At 40.4% G+C, this 23,307-nt stretch overlaps 1 protein-coding gene across 1 annotated transcript; it reads right to left on the reverse strand.

Annotated features, from left to right (window-relative positions):
- Positions 1-4,385: 4,385 nt before the first annotated feature.
- Positions 4,386-23,307, reverse strand: PARVG (parvin gamma). Its single transcript, XM_015870123.3, has 13 exons — positions 23,172-23,307; positions 19,770-19,871; positions 19,221-19,285; positions 16,498-16,600; positions 15,490-15,630; positions 14,975-15,090; positions 14,121-14,176; positions 13,297-13,319; positions 11,826-11,887; positions 11,646-11,714; positions 10,592-10,693; positions 7,033-7,105; positions 4,386-5,653 (listed from the first exon to the last, which is right to left on the reverse strand). Exons 2-13 carry the CDS (start codon positions 19,846-19,848, stop codon positions 5,574-5,576), a joined length of 969 nt encoding a protein of 322 aa, XP_015725609.1. The 5' UTR covers positions 19,849-19,871; positions 23,172-23,307; the 3' UTR covers positions 4,386-5,573.

Genomic DNA, 23,307 nt, shown 5'->3' on the forward strand with positions numbered 1-23,307 from the left:
ACTTGAACCTTTGTGGTTTGTGCATGTGTGTGTTTTAGAGGAAGGATAAAGGAATTCTTTTTGCATGTCACTGAGAAACATTTTAAATTAAACTAACTACACAGCAGCCAGGTGGTGTTTCCAAACATTTTTCACAACTTTTTTTTGCATTGCAAATGTGATTTCTCCAGAAAATACCTTCCCAGCAACATCTCAGCAGCACTGAGAAGGGAAAGGAGCAGGCATTGCCAAAAGGCAGCTGTGTGACCACTCAGGCAATTAGCACCAGAGGCCACAAGAGAGAAGAAAACTGGGGAACAAAGAGTCAGAGTGCTGAAGTACCGAAATAAAAAGGAACACACAGAAAAGTCAAATGCTAGAAGGAGGCTGTAATTAAGTTCTGTTGTTTGTTTGACATGATTTTAGTTGGTCTGTTTGCAGAATAATCTGACAAAAACCATGCTTCATTAAGATGCCCTTATATTACTGTGACAATATCATAAATTAATGAGTTCAAAAATCATTTCCACTACACGCAGAGGTGAAACTGCACTAGAAATACATTTCTTTGGATTTTATTTAAGACCATACAATAGGCTTATAATATCTTTTCTAGGAGAAACAGCCACAGTAAGAGACACCTTGAAAATTGGGTCTTTTTAATTCCATTATTTCTCTTGGCTTTTGTCCCTAAAAGCCTGACTAGCATTGGACATACAGAGTTACAAAATATTTCCCATGCTCTCTGGCCTTGGATTGGCAACTGGCTGTGCAACAGGTGGTCCAGAATGGCACCCTAGCCCAGGGACAAACTGAAATTAACTGCTACAATTCAGAATCCAGAGACTGATTGTCCTGGCAGGAATGGGGTGACTGAATGCGAGGGTTGACATTTTACATTAAAATAAAATGCTTCCCCTATCGATAAAGTATTCCTTAAACATAGAAGAAGAAAAGAAGAGGGAGTCAAATGACAAGAAGGTGAATAATGGAGAAGAAAATGTATTTGCAGCACATCATGGATATCTTAGTTCTTATGTTTTAAGTTTTCATCTTTCCATGGAGGGCACAACTCTACAGCTGGGCTCCATTTCCCATGAAAAATGAAGCCATCAACTGCTGTGAAGCCCTTCAATAAGGACAGCCCAGTGCAGAATGCAGTTCTCCAGAGGAGATAAAACCTGATGAGCACTTGTGATATAAGTAGAGAGCATGAAGCAACCCAGCAGCTCCCCCAGGATTATACGATAGGAAGATTTTAATGCCCAAATTGAGCTATTTCCCACCTAAGCAACCAGCCATTCTGCTACAGATGAAACTCATCAGTCTTCAACCAAGATACTCAATTTCCCTCTGTACATATCTGCTATTTCGTATTACTTTGTTGGCTTCCTGATGAGATATATGAAATCAGTACAGTCTGAGAAAGGAATTCAGAGGATAAAGTTTGAAAACTTCAATTGAAGCTGGACCAGAATGGCTTAGGCATCTCCTCTTATCATAGCACAGAGGGAAAAGACTTATAAATCTGAAAGCACTATGGGGAAGATTCACTGGCAAGAGTTGCCCTGATGCACTGTTTTATTCGATTAGAAGTACTAAAGAAATAGAGACACAGGGTTTTCATTTTAAAAATCCAGAAAGTACAACTGACTGGCAGAGAACATGAAGGGAGAGGCCGTTCCAGCCTACAGTATTGCTCTCTTGGTCTGGTTTTCATTATTCTCAAAACATGTCTCTCCATATCTTATTCTTTGTGTCCCACTAACCTTGTCACAATCCTGGCAGATTTAAAGTAGCACAGGAGGCCCATCTATCTTCACAGCAAGCAGAAGGCCTGCTGTACCCTGTTTTGTTTGCTGTAGCCTGCAAAGTAACACTTTCACCTCTTCTTTCTCACAACATTAATTGACTAGGAAGAAAAAAAAAAAGAAAAAAGAAATTAAAAAAAAAAATCAACCATGCGAAAACTGACAATGGCTTTTATTCTTTGGGGAGATTTTAGATGCTTGAAGGAGCAGCAAGATCTCTTCACACACACACACACACACACACTTTGAGCTCACAGAGAAGAAGAATTTGAATTAGCTGCTTTCACGGTTTGAAAGCTTAATTGCTGAAGAGACTTTTGGCATTGACTGTGGGGATGTCTCCCTGGAAGATGCAGCACAATAGAAATCATAGTAAGGAAATAAGAGGAGGGAAAATAGCAGAAGACAGACATGAAGAATAGGCACCCCTCAAGAGCATACAGGTGCTGCTCCTTCCCACCAGCAGCATTTGGGGTCTGTCAGTATTTTCACTCTGAACTGTAACTGCCCGCTTCCCAATGAGGCGCACCAGCAAGGTCCCCATCAGAGAGCTCTACCCACCCAAGGGATGAAGAAATGCCACATAGTCCTGCAGGAGGAGAGGTCCAAATCCCAGGGACAGAGCTTTAGCTTGCTGTCTCAGGTCTACGGTCTGATCCTGTGCCTCAAACTGTCGTGCATCTGCTACTTTCCTTATGTCATTATGGTAACTCTGCCCTTCATCAAGGTTGGAAACAACCTAAAAGATCATCCAGTTCAACCATTCACCCATTACCAGTAGCTCCCACTAAAACATGTCCCTCAGTACAACATCCAATAGTTCCTTGAACACCCCCAGAGTCAGTGACTCCACCACCTCCCTGGGCAGTCCATTCCAGTGCCTCACCACCATTTCTGAGAAGTAATATTTCCTAATGTCCAGCCTGAATCTCCCCTGCCACAGCTTGAAACCATTCCCTCTAGTCCTTCTTTCCACAGACCCTCACCACCTTACATCTACTTTATAGGTGACCTGTACTCTAGGCAGAGTATGTCAGAAAGACAACAGAAAAGTGAAATCAAACAGGAGCCAAAGCACTTCAAATATCATCCAATTCTCAGCCTTGTTACACAGCTGCAAATCACATACCTTTGAGACAAGGACAACACCAGGACCTTCCTCTGGTTCAGAAATATTATAAAAACATTGTCTATTTAGAAAAGAAAGATTTTCTTCCCCGGAAACAGTTTGACACAGATAGCAAATGACCCCATCAGTTACAGCAGGTAAACTTACTTACCTAGCACAGGGAAAGGCAATAGCAGATAATCAGTTCTAATGAGTGAGTGATCACAAGCCAGTTAAAGAAGAGAGTCACTTACTTATCCTAAAGATCAAGACACACCAAACACTCCAATAAAAATGATCTCCAGCCTGAGACTGTTCCCTTTGCCAGCCAGCCCTTAAATGAATCTTAAGGCAGGGTGGAACCAGAAATTGTTTTCATCTATGCTCCCAGAGCTGGCTGTGTCCCTTCACCAGGTGCTCAATCATTGGCTCAGGCAGTGATTTAACAAACCCTACACACCTAGCTACAGGCATTATAAGTAAGAAACCCAATACCTTAATAGTCTGCCATGCTTTTCCATCTGAAATGGCTTACTGTCTAGGATTTAAACACAAACATGGTTCTATTAAATACCAAGAACCAAACTTCCTCCAACAGAAATCTGCAGAAACACAAGCACCAAACTTACTTGTACCAGAGGAGCAGACCATAAAAACTCCGAGCACACCAAGAAAAATCCGTATTTCCTTGAGCTCTGATAATCACCCAGCCGGGCAGCACCAGTTCATCCCACACCACAGCCCAGAGGCTGTACAAAATCAATATGCTGGAAACAACTTGTGGTCACCAGCAGCATGGAGGAGATTCAGGTTAAGCTCCTTGGTGGAGGAGGTTGTGCTGTGTAGTGTCCTGCCCAGAGGCACTCCTGCCTCTTGCTCCTGTCCTCTGTCAACAACATCCCTGTTTTATTTGCCCAGTAATGACTTACTGCACAATTTGCTTGCAAAATTACAGCCTAAGCAGAAGGGATCTGCAAAGCAAGAACAAACTTTAAGGTTTCTCAGCCAATTGTTTGAGTCCCATTAAGGAATAAAGCAAGAGACGTAAGAGAAATGCATGTGAAAGAAATTTTTCACTTAAATCTTTTGAAATAGCAGATACAACTTTTGCTAGGGAAGCAACCTGATCTTGCAGTTCACTGGCAACACACATTGGAATTTTCTCTGTAAAGACATAATGAGATTATTATTAGCACAAAAGGGATTACCTTCACAGCAGTTTGAAGAATGCTTCCCTTTAGTTGCTGTGCATTATTACTTCGTTCAAAGGAAGGACTTAAAGACTTCTCATTATTGCTATCTAAGGATCTTTCTCTGGCTGGGTGATAAGGAACTAGACACAACAAATTCTTATCTTTAAATGTCACCACTCACACTCAGCATGCTTCAGTTTCCCATTACTACACAGATGGAGGATTGGATTGGAGATCAAGTGTCAGAGTAGCTGACTGCACAAAATTAAATCAGTTTAGAGAGAGAAGCCAAAATAATATCAAAACTTTCTTTTAATTACATCTCAAGCTTTATGCAATACAAACATGACATAACTTTAAGGTTAAGGGAGCAGACAGAGGTTTCAAAAGAGTCCTGATTTAAAACACCAGAGAAAGAGAAGGGTTATGGTTCACATGAGTTGTGGTTAGCAGGCTGCATGCAGAGCGTCCCACTGGGATATGTGGGGACTGTTGTCAGACAAACACTGCTAAGAGGATCCCAGAGGAGTTTGAAACCCCCCAGCATGAGTATGCTGTTGGAGGTGGCAGAAACTGAGAGTTTCATTACACCCATCCATGGTGGTCTCTACTTCTACCAGCTGCAGAACTGACCAGCATCTGCCACCTCTGTCTGGAGGGAAATGTGGTCATGTCAGTCTCTTCTGTAAAAGTGCCTGGTGTGGCAATCATCATTCCCACTAGCAGCACATAACATATGGGCTGCAACAGGCTGGAGCTGTCCAGTTTGGCATTAGCTTGTCAAAGAAACCATGGCATTCTTCTATGCAGGAGCTCCCTTTGGTTACTGCAGTCTCATGGCAGCACGTGATCCTGAGTCTCTTTTCCAGATTGGAGAAGGCAAGTGATGAGGCTTTCATCAAACGCTTTGCTAAGTGCCAATTTCATTTTGGCTACTTGTTCTTTTGGTGCCTGGTCCGCATCCTCCATCTGACAACAGGTGACCACTTGTGTAAAGAAATTTCTGAACCTGAGCTTCTATAGTGTCTGTAATCTTCACAGAGAAGCCATGGTTGGCCTTCTCCCTCTTCAGAGTGAATGAGAAGCAAAAAAGCAGGGAGGCTGCAGTAACAGCTTCCACGCTCATCTCCGGGAGCAAAGAATCCAGTCTCAAACAAGCACGCATTACACTTATGTGCAGCATCAGGAGATCTCACTATGAACAAACTCTTGCTCCAGCCATAGAATTACACAATTCACTGGCCTGGACACGCACATACTTGCAGTTACACAGGCCATCTTTATGTCGCTTTGCACAAATACATACTTGCATATGCAGTGTTAATACAGCAAGTGTCATACACAAGTGCATGCATATACAGGGTGGCAAACAGAGCTGGGAATCCAAAAACCAGACCATGGCATTCTAGCACAAGAAAAGAAGAAAATGAAAGAAAGGGGAAAATAAGAAAAAGAGGTGATCTAAGCTCTTGGCCTTGCTCTTTACGTTTCTTTAGCCTTGTATTTGGAATACAAGCAATACAGAATCCGCATTGTAGTCTTCAGATCTCCTTTCACAATATCTGTGGATACACAAGAAGGAACAAAACCAGATGGGACTTTACACCTTTCATTTTTCACACACCTTTCATTGTTTATGATTCTTCTATGGTATGAATCATACAGGGAATTGCCTGATACTATTTTTTTGGTCACTTTTCTATCATGTTTTGCTGCTGTTCATTGTCCTCTTTTTTGATTTTAGTTTTCAGCTTCCACATTCTTGTTACGCAGCCTTCCGCTGTGTTTAACATTTGCAATGGAAGATGGCAACTAATAGAGAGGTTTTACTAATATTTCTAATATTGTTGTAAATCATCAGAAGAAACAATGAAACACCACTAGATGAGCTCCCTGAACAGTAAGTAGTGTATTTGTAGTAGGCACCCCTAAATCATATTAAAATTGATTAATAACTGAGGACTTTCCCTGTGAAGCTGAAGAATCTGTGGGTGTTGGCACCAATGTTTGTTTTTTCAAATGATCAAACATGTATTTGAGGCAGTAGAGAATAGTCAGAGGAAAGGAAAAAACAAGGCTTTAGCTCTTTTCATATAAAAAGTTGATCCTGGCATGGAGATCTGAGCTCATGCCAGTTACTTGTTACATATTTAATACAAATAGCTTTCTAAAATCATAGTTCTATGCCTTATGGCCAAAGGCCCACAGTTCATACATGCCCATCCTGCAAATTTCCAGCATCACTAAAGTGATGGAAGAAAATGTCAGGCAATTTTTAAGTAGGAAAGTTGGACTCAATCAAGGGATTTTTTTTTGGCAAGAGACATACAGGAACATACATCCCAATAAAATCGGGCACAAAGCACTGACTCAGCAATGTAAGCATTAACTTGAATGACAGAGATCAAGATTCAGCTCAGAAGTCTGAACCAGGCAGAGCAACAACTGAGACCTATGAATGTCACGTTCAGGAGATTGACCCACCGGCCACTCTGGGTTTGGATGAAGCAGTCAGTCTTTCTGATTCTCAGGACATTTTCTGAAAGGTGTCTTCCCATATAAAACAAGTTTGGTTTTGTATCACCTAAACTTCTTATGAGACAGGAAAATGGCTTTCCCTCCAGCTCAGCTGCTGTAGTTCAATAAGAACTGCCACTCTTCTAAATCTGTGACAAACACTGACTTATTAAACAGTTTAAATCCAGTGTAATTAGTATATCTGTAATACTGTAACATCTTTAGCACAGAAATTTAAAAAAAAAAAAAAATCAAAACAATTTTCAGCTTTATTATTATTCATTCTAAACAAGGAGCTATGGCTCAATCATATAATGCAATGCATGGGTGTCACACTGCAGAAGCTAGTCTTCAGTCACCCTTGGTTTTGCTAGCCAGGATGTTAGCAGTGCTACTCCAGACAAGACTGTGCGCTATGACTCACCTTCAGAGTTCACAGAAAAGCTGAGAAGACCTCCATCCGTTAGCAAGTCCAATGCAAGGTTAACATTGTGAAGCTGTTGACAAGAGAGAGAGATCAGTGTAACAGAAAATACTGTCCATCTAGCAGCATAACAACCAGGACGTTTTTAGAAGTATTTCTCCAGTAGCTAGAATAAAATACTGACTCATAAATACGTACTAATATTCATCTCCTTATTTTTGATGGAGTGGTTTTCAGAACTGCTGCCATTTATCATATAAAATCAGATGTACAATCCATCTCCAACAATATGTATCCCACCCATGCAGTGGGAATAACAATCCATTCATTTAAAAATAGACCTTGCATGAGAAGGTCTTCTGTTAATGGATGTTTCCACGGGGACAGCAGGGTAGATTCACAACTGGATCTAACAAATGCATCAAATTTATTTCTACTTTTCCTTTTTTGTTGCTAAACAATGTCCATGTGTTTACCATATTTGGAACCAAAAAAGAAAAAGTATGCAAGTAAAAAGTTGTCTAAGTTGTCTGTATTTCATTTAGGATTACCAAGACTGGAAATCTTCTGATCAGCTGTATTTGCAAGGTTTATGCTTGAACATTTAAAGATGTATATACATGTAACAGTAGCCATGATATCCCTTAACGTTACTCCTGAGAAATTAAGCATACCTCTATGAATAAAGGCTGGGCTTCTTATCCCAGTTTTTCCTCACATGTTTTTCTCTCACTTTCCCACATGAGAGTTGCACCACAGGCAAATGCAGTAATGAAGAATGATATTTCAAAAATAATATAGCATTCAATTTACTAGCTCCTTACAGCTTAAGGGCAGCTATTTACTTGCACAGTAATTAGCAGGCTCTCTTCCTCTAATGATGTAACAAGGCCTGTAAGAACTTCAAATATTCTTTGTACATTTCTTGGGCTACTGAGCAATTTATCCTTCAGGAGGTACAACATTAAATGATGCCATACCGTTCCCTATTATCTTCTGACAACAAGCACTGGGGTCCCACGTGCATAAGCCAAGCAAAAACCGTGTTCTCTGGAGTGAAGTGATAGATTTATGTTTTACCTGGTTCTGTGATTTACAAGTAACTGAGATTGACAGAATTTGAGCTTGTTTTCTTCTTCTCATACTCAGCGGACAGGAGAGCTTAAGCTCATACCAATCTACACATTTTTTCTGATCAGAATGAATAAATCAAATGTTTTCTTATTGAATCAGCAAAGGTAAAAGGGTCTCATTTTCCTCCCTGTAAGCATCTGAGATTTTCAAGGGAAGGAAACATACAGATTTCAAAGTAAATCTTCAGACAGAAATACTGATAATTACCTAAGAAAGGCAACCTAGAAAAGTTGCTCCATCCAGCCACACTTCCACACTCAAAAGAGATGGCAAATTCTCTAGGATTTACGATCTGACAGCGATCAGATTTGTTTGACAGTGATCAGATATTCCACCTCTGGGACTGGTTTGACAAAAACTACCAAGTCTGCACAGTTGTGATAAGCACAGGGGCCCTCTTAGGCCTTATCACCTGGCCACACCAAGTTCACCCTTCGCTCCAGCCTGATAATTCCATAATTCAATCCCTTGTTTCATGATATATGATTTTCTATAGTTCCAGAACCAGACCTTACTTACAGCTGCTTATAAGCCTTGCTGTTTGTAAGAGACACCCAGAAAACCTGAACAAAAGGAACCCACTCACAGCACCTGCGGGCTGGTCACCGCCAGCATTTCGGCTTCCCTTTGCTCAGCTCTCCTGCCCATGCAACATGAGCTCCCATCCTCCCTATCTCATTTAGTTTTCGTTTCTATTTTCCTTGTTGGTATCACAACTTCCATTCCAGTTTCCTCTCCTTGTGACTCATGTAGTTTGGAACTACAAGCTTCCAGCTTGAGTGCAAGTTGGTGCACTGCACTGATCTCAGTGGTGCATGTGGTTGTCACACTTTTATTACATGAATGACATGTTTTAAATATCAACAAAGGTTATATTTTCAAACTTTACTGTACCAATTAACGTCTAAAATGGCAGGGAGTAAGACAGCACATGGGAATTGAAAGACATATTTTATGTTCAAATGACAGCTGAACCACAGTAGCTCAATATTTTTAGTTGTACTGTCATCTTGCTTTCTTTCTTGTAATAAACATCAGACAAGAGTAACAGTAAATAACACTTTGGCAAAGTATTCAACAGCAAATACAGCTTTTGAAAGTAACTTTGCTAAAATGAAATTGCTGGGATGTATAGCATTGAATTGAACCAGCATGTAGTCCCTCTATAACCTCCTCTGAGGCTAGTGACCATTGGAAGCAGGGTAAGAACTAGGAATTCTAATCTCTGGTTTGTACATAAAATGTAGAGAAGCATCTCATTTCTTGAGATCTGTGCAAGCCAGAATAGGGCTCATACAAAAAGAAAAACATTATCTACAAAATATTAAATTAAAAAAATATTAATTGACTTCTTCTGATGGAAGTTACTGAAAATACTTGAAGTTTGTACTTAATTCAATAAACCAGAGCACACAACTTTGAAAACTGAGCAGAAGAGAAGAAAGGGAAAGATTTTATGCTTTGATTTTATTTAACTCTTGGGTGCTTCCCATCGTCTTAGATATAAAATCTGAATTTTCCTAACGCCTTTAACAGTCAACCAATTTTGACAAAATCTGAACCTACATCTCAGTCAGCTGTGCTTTTAAATGCTTTGATGATCTCCACAGAAGTATCTATTATTGAAGAAGGGATCTCTGAGAATTTTCATCACAGATAAATAGTGCCTGGGGAGATGAGCTGCAGTGAGACTGGGAATCGACATTTGTGTGGGAAACCCTGAATGCAAGTCGCATCAGAAGAGAGATTCCCTTCTCCAGTACCTCTAGAGCACAAACGATATGAAACATTTCATCTGCAGAGAACCAAATGAATACAACCCAGGAAAAACATTCAGGGTTTCAACTGCCTGGTAGAGGTTGAGAATGGAGCCAGGCAAGGACAACTGGGTACATCACAGCTCCCAGACCTGGGGGAAGAAAGGAGGTATATTCTCAAGAGCTTCTAAAGTACAGAAGGGGCCTTCAAAATGTTCTGGTCATGTCTCAATTATGGTATATTTTTAGGATGGCATAAGGAAAGCTATATGAATCTAATTCTGTTATGCAAGATATGTCATCCATTTAACAATGTCATCTGTAGGACAGACTTGTAGGAGGACAGCACACCAACCCCTTGCTGCAGAGAGACTCTGTTTTTAACTGGAAGGCTTCAGAAGAATGCATCTGCATAAATAAATGCAATTAACAATAGCTCATATCACATAAGACAATACATTTTTGATGACAATAACACATCCCAAAGTATTCGAACAGAACCATGTACCTGCACTTGTACTGTACATTACCAGCAAGCACCGTGTGTGCATATAGCTTTATACACAGCAGCAGTTACAGCAAGACACGGTGCTCTTCTGACATATGGAAGCAATAAATACACAAGATATTTGAAGCTTCAGGCTCTAAGTGATTAAATAACAACTTACCATCTCTGTGGTGCTGGCTGGAGTCAAAAAGAAATCCCTTAAATTCAGAAAATAACCTTCTAGTTGTCCAATTAGCAGAAGTAAAATAACCCCGTCTGCAAACTGGAAGAGGAATGATTTGAATATTATTTATTATGTGGGCTTTTAGTAAATTCCAAAGATAAACAGCACTCTAGTGATAAGGGAATTGCAACGCTACTCTGGCAACCAGACAGCCCAATGACTCATCCTCCTCGACCTCTCAGACAGCACGCTTCATACATACTTACATAAGGCTCCTAAACTCATATTAAACAAAAAAATACGACCTCAGGAAAGGACCACTATTAAAACAAACTGTTCCAGATGTGAAGAGACTTTAGACAGCCACAAGTGACAAACACATGAATACACTTGTGTACAGTGCCTGTGATTTACGACAAAAGCCTCCCAGAACTTCCCTTCTCACAGACTGATTTCTCTTGCTGCTATAGTGTATGTGTCCATGGAAGCAAAGAAAAAAGCACCAGGGACACCCCTGAAATCTCTCCCCATCCCTTGCTTCATCCCCAAGAACCATGGAGGCATAATTGAGCCTTTCTTTGCTGTGCATGGGAGGTGATCCAGAGCTGTCCAGCAAGCACTTCTGCAATTTCAGGGACTCTGGAAGGTCGATGTTCAAAGGATGAAGTTCTGCCATTTAAAGGAAATCAAGCCTTCCCACCCTGCAGCAAACCCCGCATTAAGGATCACTAAACACCGGCAACCAACCTGACTTTCACTGTAATTGTCAGAAATCAGCCTTACTTCAGAAAGATGGGAGTTCAGTCAACTCTGAAAATGACTCCCCATAGCATTACAAGGAATGCACAGTATTCAGTACAGGGCTGTATTTTTCCATTTCTTAGAAGTTTCTCAAGCTTCAGAGACTGCAGCCTGATATCTTAACCCAAAACTAGACACAATCATTATGTTGCTAAGTTTAAAACTGATAAAGCACAAAGGAGGGATCCTAATGGTAAAGAAAACACTCGAGTAAATGACAGATGATAAGGTGCAGTTCAGTGCAGGCTACCTGAGATTCCATGTCTTTCACATTTAATCCCAATTTTCCAACATGCTGGTTGACAAACTGCAAAAACACCTGAGGAAAACAGAGGGGGAGGAATAAAAGAGCACTTTTTTCAGTGAAGTCATGAATTATGTTTCACCCAACATATTTTGTTGTCTATTAAGGAATAAATAAATAAATTACCTTTTTTACATCATCCAGTCTTTCAGGAGCACGGCTAAATAATTCATCAAAGGCATCATCCGCTGTATCAAAACAACATTAATTGGTACTGTTTGGAATAAACTGTCAGACCACAGGTTTAAGATGTCTTGAGAAGGAGAAAGGCAATCACACCTTATAAATCAGGTAAGACAAATGTTTAGGGAGAAGGGAAAAAAAATCCTGATTTTGGATTTAACAGAGGTAGAGGCTTCTCTTTAGCCTGATTATACCAAATTTAATTCAGCTCTGTAATTTTTACCTGTAGATGTTCTCAAGATTTGTACTGCACCAATTCTGGCAGCAAAACTAAATGGGGAATAGATTTCTAGGGTGCAGGTAGGCAAATGCAACTCTGCTTAAGGAAGGTTCCTCTGGAAAGCCAGTAACAGGGAAGCCTCAGCTGTGAAGGTTTGCCCTCCCTCCCTTCTGGGAAGCAGGTGAATGGGATCCCATCACATCTCAGAGCCAGGCTGCAATCTGCAGCAGTCTCACAAACAAGAGAGCCCTCTTCTGGAGCTGTGCTATGAGACTCCTTTCAGTCTTTGTTAAGCAAGCCGTGTTAAAAATAGATGGAGACAGCATTCTGAAGAGTGTATTTCAGATTTCTTTTTCCAGCAGAATCAATCCATTGGAAGAAATACTCAATTACAGTATTTTTCACTATTTCAGCCCACACTAGAGGACAGTCAGGGGAATAAGTGATAAACATGTATTAAATGATACAGTTTGCACCTCTGCAAAGTACGAAATGCTAATACAAAGGGCTCAGCAGAGAATTAAAACAGTTGCACCGATTTACCAGGGATAAAAAATGCTCCTTTGCAGGAAGGAGCAGCTCATGTTGTGCCAGCCAAAGCCTCAAGCCAAAGCTTGGGCAGTTCCAAGACATTCTGCAGGCTCTGCACGCGTGGACAATTTTCACCTCAAGTGTTTCATAGCCCTCAAAAGCCCTAAAGGTAAAATCTCAAAGGAGGCTGCTTGCTTTAGCAAGCTGCTACCCATAACCAAGCACCAGATTTCAGAACCCTATTTGAAAGCTGAAGAAAGGAAAGGACATTGAAACTATTGAGGCAAGAAGAAACACAGTTCTCATGGCACTGTGTTCATAAGTAGTTCCAACAGATAATGAGATCAGCACAGACTAATTATTTCTTTTAATTCAAGGCATACTTTGTCCCCAGCCAGGGCTTCTCTGCTGGGTCATCAGCACACTGCATCATTCCCTGTTTCATCTCCCACCCGCAGCCTACAGGCAAAGGGACTGTCCAGCTTCCAAGACATATTGTGTTGAATGTCCAGACTTTAATAGAAGACATTTTGAGAAATCAATGAGTCTCCACTAATTCTAGTGGAAATGTAATGATTTTATCATGCGGTAAAAATCAATCCCACTTTGGGGCATAATAATACATAATGGAGAAACGCTGCATTTGGCAATGCCAGTACTTACTCGACTGCTCTTCTGAATTCTCTCTAGAGGTGCAATAAAAAAGAAAGAATTAGAAAAAGCATTCAATAGAACTAATCTTATTCATAAGCAAAGCTTATCTGGGCCATCAGGCACCTTGTAAAGCAGAAGATACAGTACGAAGTGCCATTAACTTTATGTCAGAGTAACTTTCCAACAGATGCTTTTAAGCACACTGTATATCTGTGCAGACACTTGGAAGCATATGAGAATTTAACTGGCCCACAGACCAATGAACGTTTATTTTTAAAACACAACCCATAATAACCTCTTGCACTAAGTTGCTCATGAAATTAAAATTTGAAGATGTTCTAGCATATAAAAGACGACAGTAGGAAACTGTTTCTGGTTCTTGGAATGACGGTCATATTTTCTTGGTGTAAAGATGATATCCTGCCAGATCTGTAATAACCACAATACCTCTCAAACCCAGCAAGCTCAAACCTTATTTCATCAGCATCAAAATAAGCAAAAACCTGCCTCCTTTCTCTTAATTTATGGAGGCAATAAAAACAAATGAATAGTAGATAGAAACCACTGTGGCTTTATAAAACAGCCTGTTTATTTTACAGTGAATTTAGAGTACTGGATGTTTATTACTATTTTTATTACTGTATTCCATGGCAATAACAACCTCGTAAATACTCATATATATTCTTGTAGAGAAATTTAAATAAAAAGTAGAAGATGCATATGCATTTTTGTCATCATCATAATATCAGATATTTTTTGTTTCTAAGGGGAAAAACGCCCACAATATTTCCTTTCTGATTGACAGTGTACAAACCAAATATATCCCCTCTTACTTGCTTCCAGTGATATATTCCACCCCATTTGCTGTCTTTAATCCTTTGGAGGTGTTCTGTTAAACAGAAAATATATATTTTTGGTTTTGTTATGCAAAACAATCTGAAAGCATTAGTGACAATTTCATGAACTGTCTACTGCCTTAAATGACTACCAGCGAGCATTTATCAAGAAGCCCAGCTCAATTACTATAGGCATTTTGAGAGGCTGCTTCTCATTTCTGCTCTCTTCAACCAAGAATGACCTGTTCCCTTCAGGAGCATTAATTTCTCTTGCGAAGAAACAGCTCACCGCCAAAACCCCACCATCTCCATTACCACTGCCCTCTCTATCTCAGGGCTAATATCCATTTCTGATACAGTGGTTTCACAGATAATCCCTCCTGATTTCTGTGCTCTGAGGTACCCGCGTCCACACAGGGCACTAGTGGGAGGACTGCTTTATAAAGAGACTGACTTTTTACTGGTGGGAAGGATTCATGCGACAGTTACCACTGAAACTGCCATGTAGTGGTGCTGATTTTTGCAATTGTATCCCAAACCACAGGCTTTTCAATATTCTCCTGAAGCCCCAGAGCTAACTTCAAGAAACACAGTGGAGGAAGGAAGCATGCAAATCTCAGCTCATAGAGAAACACATCAAAATGTGACCCCAGCACCTCTCTTTTTAAAGTTACGGCATCGGAACTAAGCTCAAAAATTTATGGCCTAGTCATTAAATTGAAAGACGCAGTTCACAGAAAATAAGTCTCCCATTTACTGTTGCACACAGATTTCTCCTTAATTATAAACAAAATTAGGTCTCGTGAAATGTTTCTACAATATTCAGTGACAAATATTAAAGCCATAAATACCTCAATGGTGATTGTTTCCACATGAACGTTTGGAGGAAAAGCCAGACTGGGCTGGAAGTGCTTTGCTATTGCAACCAGAAGATGCAGTGTGCTCAGTAGGTCCTTTGCTAAAATAGCTAAACCGTGTAAAGAAAGAAAACAAAGTTTATTGTGCAAAACAATTAAACCTCGCTGTAAAATCCTAAGTTCTTCCTGGACAGAGCATCCCAAAGTCACGGTAACACAGATGGGACATCAGGCTGGGGTTTATATCACATCACAGTTCTGCAATACCACATCTTAAAAGTCTTTTTTGTGAGACATTCACGTGAATGCTAAAGGCTGTTAAACCACATATCTGGAGGACACAGCTGCACCTAGTCAGGGACAGATATTCTCGTCTCACTTGTGGCTCAACTAATAATTGCAAACAGGTCACTTCATTACTTTTCTGGCACTCCACTGCTTCACAGCAGTCTTACAGCAGAAGAAGCCTTGGGATGGTTAATTTTGTCCTGTTTCACAGCTGCACCTACCTTCCACACTCCATTTCAGCTGACTTTCTTCCAGTTGCAAACACTTAGCCACAGCTTCCAGAATCACAGAGAGCTTCTGACGCTGTTTTTTTTCTGTTAATGCTATCTTGTCAACATCCAGCTTGAGAGATCCTAGATTTTCTTTGACAGAGAGCCCACATAAAGAAGATGGATGCATTTAACACCATCACAGAGAGGGGAAAAAATCAATATAAAATCACAGCAAAGCGCACAAAGTCTTGTTCCCAATGCCCAGTACTATTTAACAGCTCCCATAGCTCAGACCCACAGACAAAGCATATGCCTTGCCGGACTCCCACACTCTCTGATAGCCTCAAGTAAAATCAGCAGAACTCTAAAGGTCTCAGCCTGTTCTTTACAGCAGCATCTCCCATCCCCAGCACTCCACAGTGCTCCTTCTCTTTGGGGAAGCTACAGGAATTCAATACATGAATCCTTCCTGTAGGCACTGCACAAGGACTGTACTAACTCACACATACAGAAGAAATCACAGCTCAGACAAGCAATCTATGAAAATAAGCCAATCCTATTCACTCTGCTATCTTCAGCCTTGAGGAAAAGAAGATGGGATTTGAAAGGAGTGCCACAAAAAAGAAAAACAAAGCAGGGACAGGAAAACTGAAGAAGCAAATGGACCAAGAGGCTGTTCCAAGAGGTCACATCTTTAATAAATAGATAATCATCAATTCATAGTATTAGATCTGGAACTTAAAACAAAAAAGCTGGAAAACATGCAAATATTTGTACTGATCCCATTCAGTGTTTCTGGTAGCATCATCATTTGCCTTTGTGCTCCTGGCTGATGCTAAAGACTTCCTGAGAAGACAAACAATAATTGAATAAAACAATAGTGGATCACTAGGCATCTGTTCAGAATTGCCTTTATCACAACTTATTCACAGATCTTTCCATTCAAGAGTACGTTTATTCTACCTTTGTAAAGTCTTTCCATTATTGATTTGTGAGCTTAACTCAGAGGCAGCTTACCTAAGAGATGATGAAGTACCAGCCCATCATACAGATCTTCTTCCAAACTTCTAACTACTATGTGCTCTGCTTTCAGAGTTGTGTTAATCCAGTCAATCAGCAGCTGAGGAGGAAAACAAAACAGCTGACAATTATATTTTTGTCTGGACAAGTCATCAGTGCTCTGCCATGTTTCAGCTCTCTCTCTGTAGTCTCTTATTTCATTTTGCTTTCAACCTCTATTTCCTTTTTGCCTTTTGGTTATTTTTGAAGAAAATTGAAGTTAAGTGTCAGTTAGTTCTTCCTAACAATACAAGGCTCGTTGGTCACTTCTGGGCAAACTTTTAGGTGAGACAAGTACCTCCCAAGTCATATTCTCATGAATTTTGTAGAAACAGATATACAGGGAAGAAGGCAGACCCTACTGCCACTTCCATTAGGGCGAAGGCTGTATAGTAGACCTCCAACCCCCTGCCTTTATTAGAAATCAGAGAATTCACACACAGACAAAAGTTTGTGAAAGCCTTCTCTCATTCTGTGAGTTGTATCCTGCATGTATGAGACCTCAGCATTTCCCTGAGCCCTTATTAAGTCACATATGCTAATATAAAGGCAAGAGGACATGCTGAAGCAGAACTAAAAAGCAGCAGCCCCAGCTGGTTACTAACAAGAATCTCTTGAAAAAAGACATGTGTTGCTCATATTGCTATTTTTACTGCTCCAAGTGAGTGCTTGGAGTATGTCATATGGGTGATATCCTCCTTACTTGATGTCAATATAAGAGACAAATCATAGCATATCCCTGTATGTTAGCCAACCGTAAGAAAAATAGAAGAAATGGTTTATAAAAGAATAAAAATAATGATCTCTGAGATGCTTTAAACTGCATGAGAAAAAAATGCCTACCTCAGGCACTCTCCTGAACTGAGGAGCTCACAAAGCATGTGTAGCACACTTCCTCAACAAAGAAGTAAACGGTGTTTTCCAGCGCAGAAAGCTCTGTTCCTGCTAGTGCTTGCAGGTTAAGACCTGGTGATGTCTAGGTGGGCAAGGGCTAGACACGTACACCAAGTGTCATGGACAGGAAAGACCAAAAAGCAGAAAGTACTGCCAAGTACAGACGTGTGAAACTCCTTGTTGGACATCTCAGCTCTTTACAACCACAACCGCAGCATGTAGCTCATACTACTCTTTCAAGTCCTGTTACTGGGGTCCCACTCAGCTTCAGAGCAGTGTGCAAAAGTGAATAAATTCAGAAAGGAGAAAAGGAACATCTAAAGATGTTTGCTACTGGCTTCTAAAGCAACCATCTTCTCTTTTACACGTTCTTCAATATTTACAGTAACTACAGTGAGCCATTTCACATTTCTTAGCTCTTCAGAACAAAAATACAATGCAAGACCATCTTTTTTCAAGTTAAGTAAGGATCTCCACAGCTTCCTCTCTCCACCTCAAGCTCATCTCTGAAAGAGCCACAAACACTCCAGTTCAAGAGGGCAAACAATGGCAGTGATGGCACATGAAGGATGCCTGCCTTTGGGTCCCCATTTCCACCTTGCCATCTCCCACAGAGAAGACAGACAGCGACAAACATTCTTACAGGAGTTTCTGAGAGGAAAAGAAACAAGCACTGAAGCTCACAGAAATCTCCATATAGTAAGGAATCTCTTCATTTTTGGCAGTCTGGAAAGAACAAATGCAATGTCTCTGTAGACAACATAATTGCATTTCGTGGCATTCACCTTTCAAGATTTTCTCTTTCACACAAAAACATTGTGAAAGCCTGACACAGAAATTAAATATTTTTGATCAAATGTGCATGAAGGTTTAAGAAAACATAATAAAGAAGCACACATATTTATGGATTTATGAATGCCATATAACACACACATCAGCACAAAGCCTAAGCTTGTTTTTGTAATATTTCTAACGCTTTTAGTATCTCCATAATGCAAGAAGTGCCAGTCTCAAAAGAGACATGCCACTTTTCTTGCAGGAAATTTCAGTATGCTAGCCTTCCCCCGGGCTATGCCACTAGAAAAATACAGTGATTGAATGCACAGGGGGAATTTTCAAAATTACTTGGAAATAAAGCACTTTCCCGTGAAATAGGATTCATCCGTCACAGCTACCTCAAGCAGACAATGAACTGCACAACAGCTTGAGGGCTTTTCTGCTCTGTTCCAGTGGTGACTTGCACACCCTCACTCCTCCTTACTCTGTTATTTATTAACTCATCAGGCTGCACCTTAGCTTGCGCCAAGCCAGCAGCCATCAGGAAGCTGCAGTCACAAGGCAGAGGACAAGAGAGAAAACTGCTGACCATCACCATAGCAATTTCACAGCCTGCTATCAAAGGATCAGGGGAACCAACTTCCATGTACTCGAACATCTCCTGTTAGTCATAACAAGCACTGACATGGATTTCCTTTCAATCACAGCTGTCTGTCCTGGATGGATTCTTAATGCCGTGACACTATCGATACAGCCTTTATACATATGTTCTGAGAGGTCATACAAGAAAAATCACAGATTTTAAACCTGCTCTCCACTTTACGCACACAGCACATAAAGCTTAGAATTGTACTTGACAAAGCCCAAGTGCCAGCATCAAGAAGTGCCCATGCCCTTAGAGAGCTGGGTCTGGGGCCAAGGAACTGAGTAATTTACATGGCTGAGCAGCAACGCAGCAGGTCACAGCAATCTCAGATAAGAGTTAAACACAATAGTAAAAGAAATTGTACCAGCTTTAATTCTTCCAATTTGGGATTGTTGCTTGAGGTGGGTTTTATGAGTTTCCTTTTCTCTCCTATGAAGGAAAGAAACAAGATCAATTACAATTATCAGATATGACTCACACAAGTTTTATAAAATCTGCATTATCACTAACTGACATATGTAGAAACTGCCATTTTTTATTTCAACTGGTTCCCCACAAGGAAGAAAATGACTTATCAAAATACTAATGATGGCAGTCAGAAGTTATATTTCAATGTAATTCAAAATGATAAATATAGAGGGACAATCCTGGAAGCAAACAAAAGTTAGGCAGACCTTTACGTATGAAATATCAATTTCAGTTAAAGAATCAGCTAGGACTTGTGTTGCTGCTTCATTATCTGCTTCAAGAGAGTCAGAGGCCAAACTTCACACGTCACAGCATTTACTTGCTGCTGATGAAGCCAGAAGACTACCGTTAAAAAATACACGATTCGTTTGTACTGCAGTTTTTCTGCTTGTCTCTTCGGGTCACTCCTTGGACCTTTTTATGTCTTGGTTCACAAAGTACGTACCTGGAGTGATGACATTCTCAACAAAGAACTGATTAAGGGCAGCAGGTTGTGTAAATGCATTTAAGAAGTCTGCGTCCATTGTATTTTTTCACTCCTGGTTACCTGATAAAAGATACAGAGTGAAAGGAAACACAAGTAAAGAAGGCATGAATCTAACAAATTAAGTGTTAGGAAGAAAACAATCGAAAGGGCTTTTGTTTTGTTGGGTTTTTTTAGTTATTATTTAATGACTTATGGATCACTTCTAAAAACAATCTGAAAATAATATCTAAATGTGTATTAAAAAAGTAAGGTTAAAAATAAGCTTCAATTTTCCTGTTAATAATCAGAATGTAGGAAAGGAAGTCCTTAAGTACAAAAACTTGCCATCATTCCAACTAATTGTTTCATCTGAATTAATTAGTAAAATCTTTTTTCAATTTACATTAAAAAAAAAAAAAAAAAAAAGCTTCTGGTTTCTAGATATCAATACATATAAAAATGATCAACACTTAAGAACAATTAAATCAAGAATGCAGTAGTTCAATTAGACACAAGCTTACAAATACAAGCAGTTTCCTTTACTAGACCATCTGGTATGGTTGTGTAAAAAACACAGCTTCCTTCTGGGTATACAACCTCAACTTCATGTTAGATTTAGCTGCACAGCTTCTCAACCATTTGTACTTTATACAGAGACTGCAGAATGACCTTCCTACACAGCCGAGCCATCTTTGAATGAAAGCAGAACAGCCGCACACAACACAGAGATGGAAATACCCTGCCAACAAACAATACTAAAGGCAGGCTTTTCTAAAATGGCTAGGAGCAGTGCAGGACAGCAGAAGGCAGGGAATGGAGCTGTGGGAGCAGGGATCTGTATAACCCTCCACATGTCCTACCAAACTAAAGTTCACTGCCACCAGCAATGATCTATGAAGAAGGGTCTGGCAAAGATGTCTCCTAATGTTCTCCTCTGCAGACTCTCTCAGTGTTCATTAAAGGCTCCAGTCAAAGTCCACTACAAACATGTATTTTAACACTGATCTTGGCAAGCCACGATTATTGGTAGGAAGTGGCAATTAAATACTTTTGTATATCGGTCTTGCAAACAAATTAGATACAAAATGCCCAGAAAATGACCAAGGAAAAAGAGTCACAAGGCAATTACTGTCATTACAGCTGCAAAATTGAACGCTGTCACTAGAAACGTGGATAATAAACTAAGATACTTAAGAGAAATTGAGTCATTTACTGCCTGGGAAGCAACTGAACTATCTGAGATGAGGCTGTCTAGATGTGACAAACTAGGAGGAAAGAGGTAATTAGTACAGAGAAACCCAAGTCTAACTTAAATTAGGTTTCTGGCACTTGTTTTGCCTTTGACAGCTTTACTCTAAAGCCCTATGTAATAAACCACAACTTACCAACTCAACTTCACTGCAATATTCAACTTGCACATCTCTTGCACTTCCTTTGGATATTTACACATCAAAATAAGGCATACTGCCTGCCACATCCTTTCATCTGTTTGGCCAAGGAGCCCAGACATCAGAAAGCTACCTTTAACATTTGGAAGCCTGTAGGAAAGGGTCTGAAATTAAGAATTCACACTAGCTAAAGTTAATGCACTCCAAGGACTAGGTCTTGTGTGTCGCACTTGGTCAGAATGGTAAAATGGCCAGACAAAATGTCTCACCCGATATCAGAGATAATTTGGATGCTGCTTGTCCCTTACAGCACCCAAAGTCAGATGCTTAGGGAAAAAGAAAACAAAGCATTCACAAGTTACTTCCCTAACACAATCTCACAAGCTACAATACCCTGCTGCTCGGCCTTTCTAAACCAAAACTGGAGTCCTAGTGATTTGGTGCTGTCAGAATATTTAGTTCTTATGAACTTCCCAGCCCACCCATGAGCTTTCTCCAGTGCTACCATATCCTATTTCAATTGCTAGGAAACAGAACTGCACAAGTTTAGGATGGTGTCCGCAATACCCTCTGCATTGTTCTGCATGCCTTTCCTCTAATTCCTATCATCGTTTGCTTTACTGATCACTGCTGAGCATTGAGCTGACACTTGAACAGAACTGTCTATTAAAACTCCAAGATCTTATTCCTAAATACCAACACTGCTCTAAGCCCATCACTTATCCGTAGAACCAGTACTGTGTTCTCCCACTACATGTTTCACTTTGCGTTCACCTACACTGATTTCCAACAGCCATTTCGGAGGCTAAGAACTGCAGCTCCTTAGCATTTAATAGACTCATTACTCGTTACTAATAATTAGTGCACTTCAGCAGTCTCTTGTGACAAGTGTCATTGCTGTGAGGCTTGATCTTAGGTAGTGGCCTTTCAAAAGATAACCTGCTGCAGAAACAGCGTGAAACAGAACAAAATGGGATCTGGACTCCTCCTTGGGTTTAATTGCTTAATGAGAAATTGGAAAGGATGGGAGATTTGATTCTCACCTGCAAGCTTCCACACTTCCCATAACCTCTGCAGCCGAGCACTCAAGTTCACTATCCAGAGCTGTTACTGACAGGCTATTTTTCTCTGGCCTCCTGCATGAATTACTTATCACTATTAGGAGGAGAGATCATTCTAGGAGACAACTGTTTGAATATTGGTTGCAGTGGCATTTCACAGTGGAATTTCTTAATAAAATTGAGCTTTAACATTGTAAACTATTCAAACGAAATGGTTTTATGTGGTCCTTCGTTCTCTTTTACTGAGATGTCACAGCTTGTTCACTTTAAAAGCTACAGCTGTTGTATTCCTCTTGCACCACCTGCCGTGGTGCCGATGAGTGAATTTTTGCTAGGCCGAGAACTGGACTACATTGCATCATGCTGCAATGTAACGACGACAGATAAACCAACTCATTCTTTTAGTGAGCCAGTTCAGCTCACCTCACTTCTTACAGTCTTCTCACAGTCTGACATCATCCCTGATGTGTGATACAAAGCACTGGTGAGAGGACCGCGGTCCTCAACATCAGAATCGATGGTTGGATATACACAAGCACTCACCGACGTTACCAAACTGTTTCAATTGCTGAACTTCCTGTCCCAACAAGACAAAAGCCCTGCTCTGCATCAGCACAAGCACATTTCCTACGAACAGTTTTCTAAACAGATCACACAAACAGGGAACGAAGCCCAGTTTTGATGGCTGGTGATAATACTTCTGCCTTCAAAAAAGCAGAATAAATCAAAAGAGAGAGAGAACATGTGCCGTGCACCCAGCTTAAAACTTACTTTTGCTTCCTTGCTCAGTATCAGGCTTTTCAAAGAGCAATATTTTGTCATTAGCATCAGAAGAGACACTGTCTCAGCAAGAACAATCCATGCGAAATCATGAAGCTCTACAGCTGAAGAAAACAACGCCAAAACTTCCCCTGAAAGAGTCCCAAACTTACAATTCAATTCTTCAGTATTTCTCCTGAAGCTCTTCAGACAGCAGCGCGATGCAGTTGCACAGGGGCTCGGTTCCACTGCACAGGGCAGCACAAAGCACGCACACTGTGCGTGGTGGAAGCTGCACCACTCCGCACT

The sequence above is a fragment of the Coturnix japonica genome, chromosome 1 (genome assembly GCF_054131305.1).
Source record: "Coturnix japonica strain WE chromosome 1, WE-NBRP24, whole genome shotgun sequence".
Classification (NCBI taxonomy): domain Eukaryota; kingdom Metazoa; phylum Chordata; class Aves; order Galliformes; family Phasianidae; genus Coturnix; species Coturnix japonica.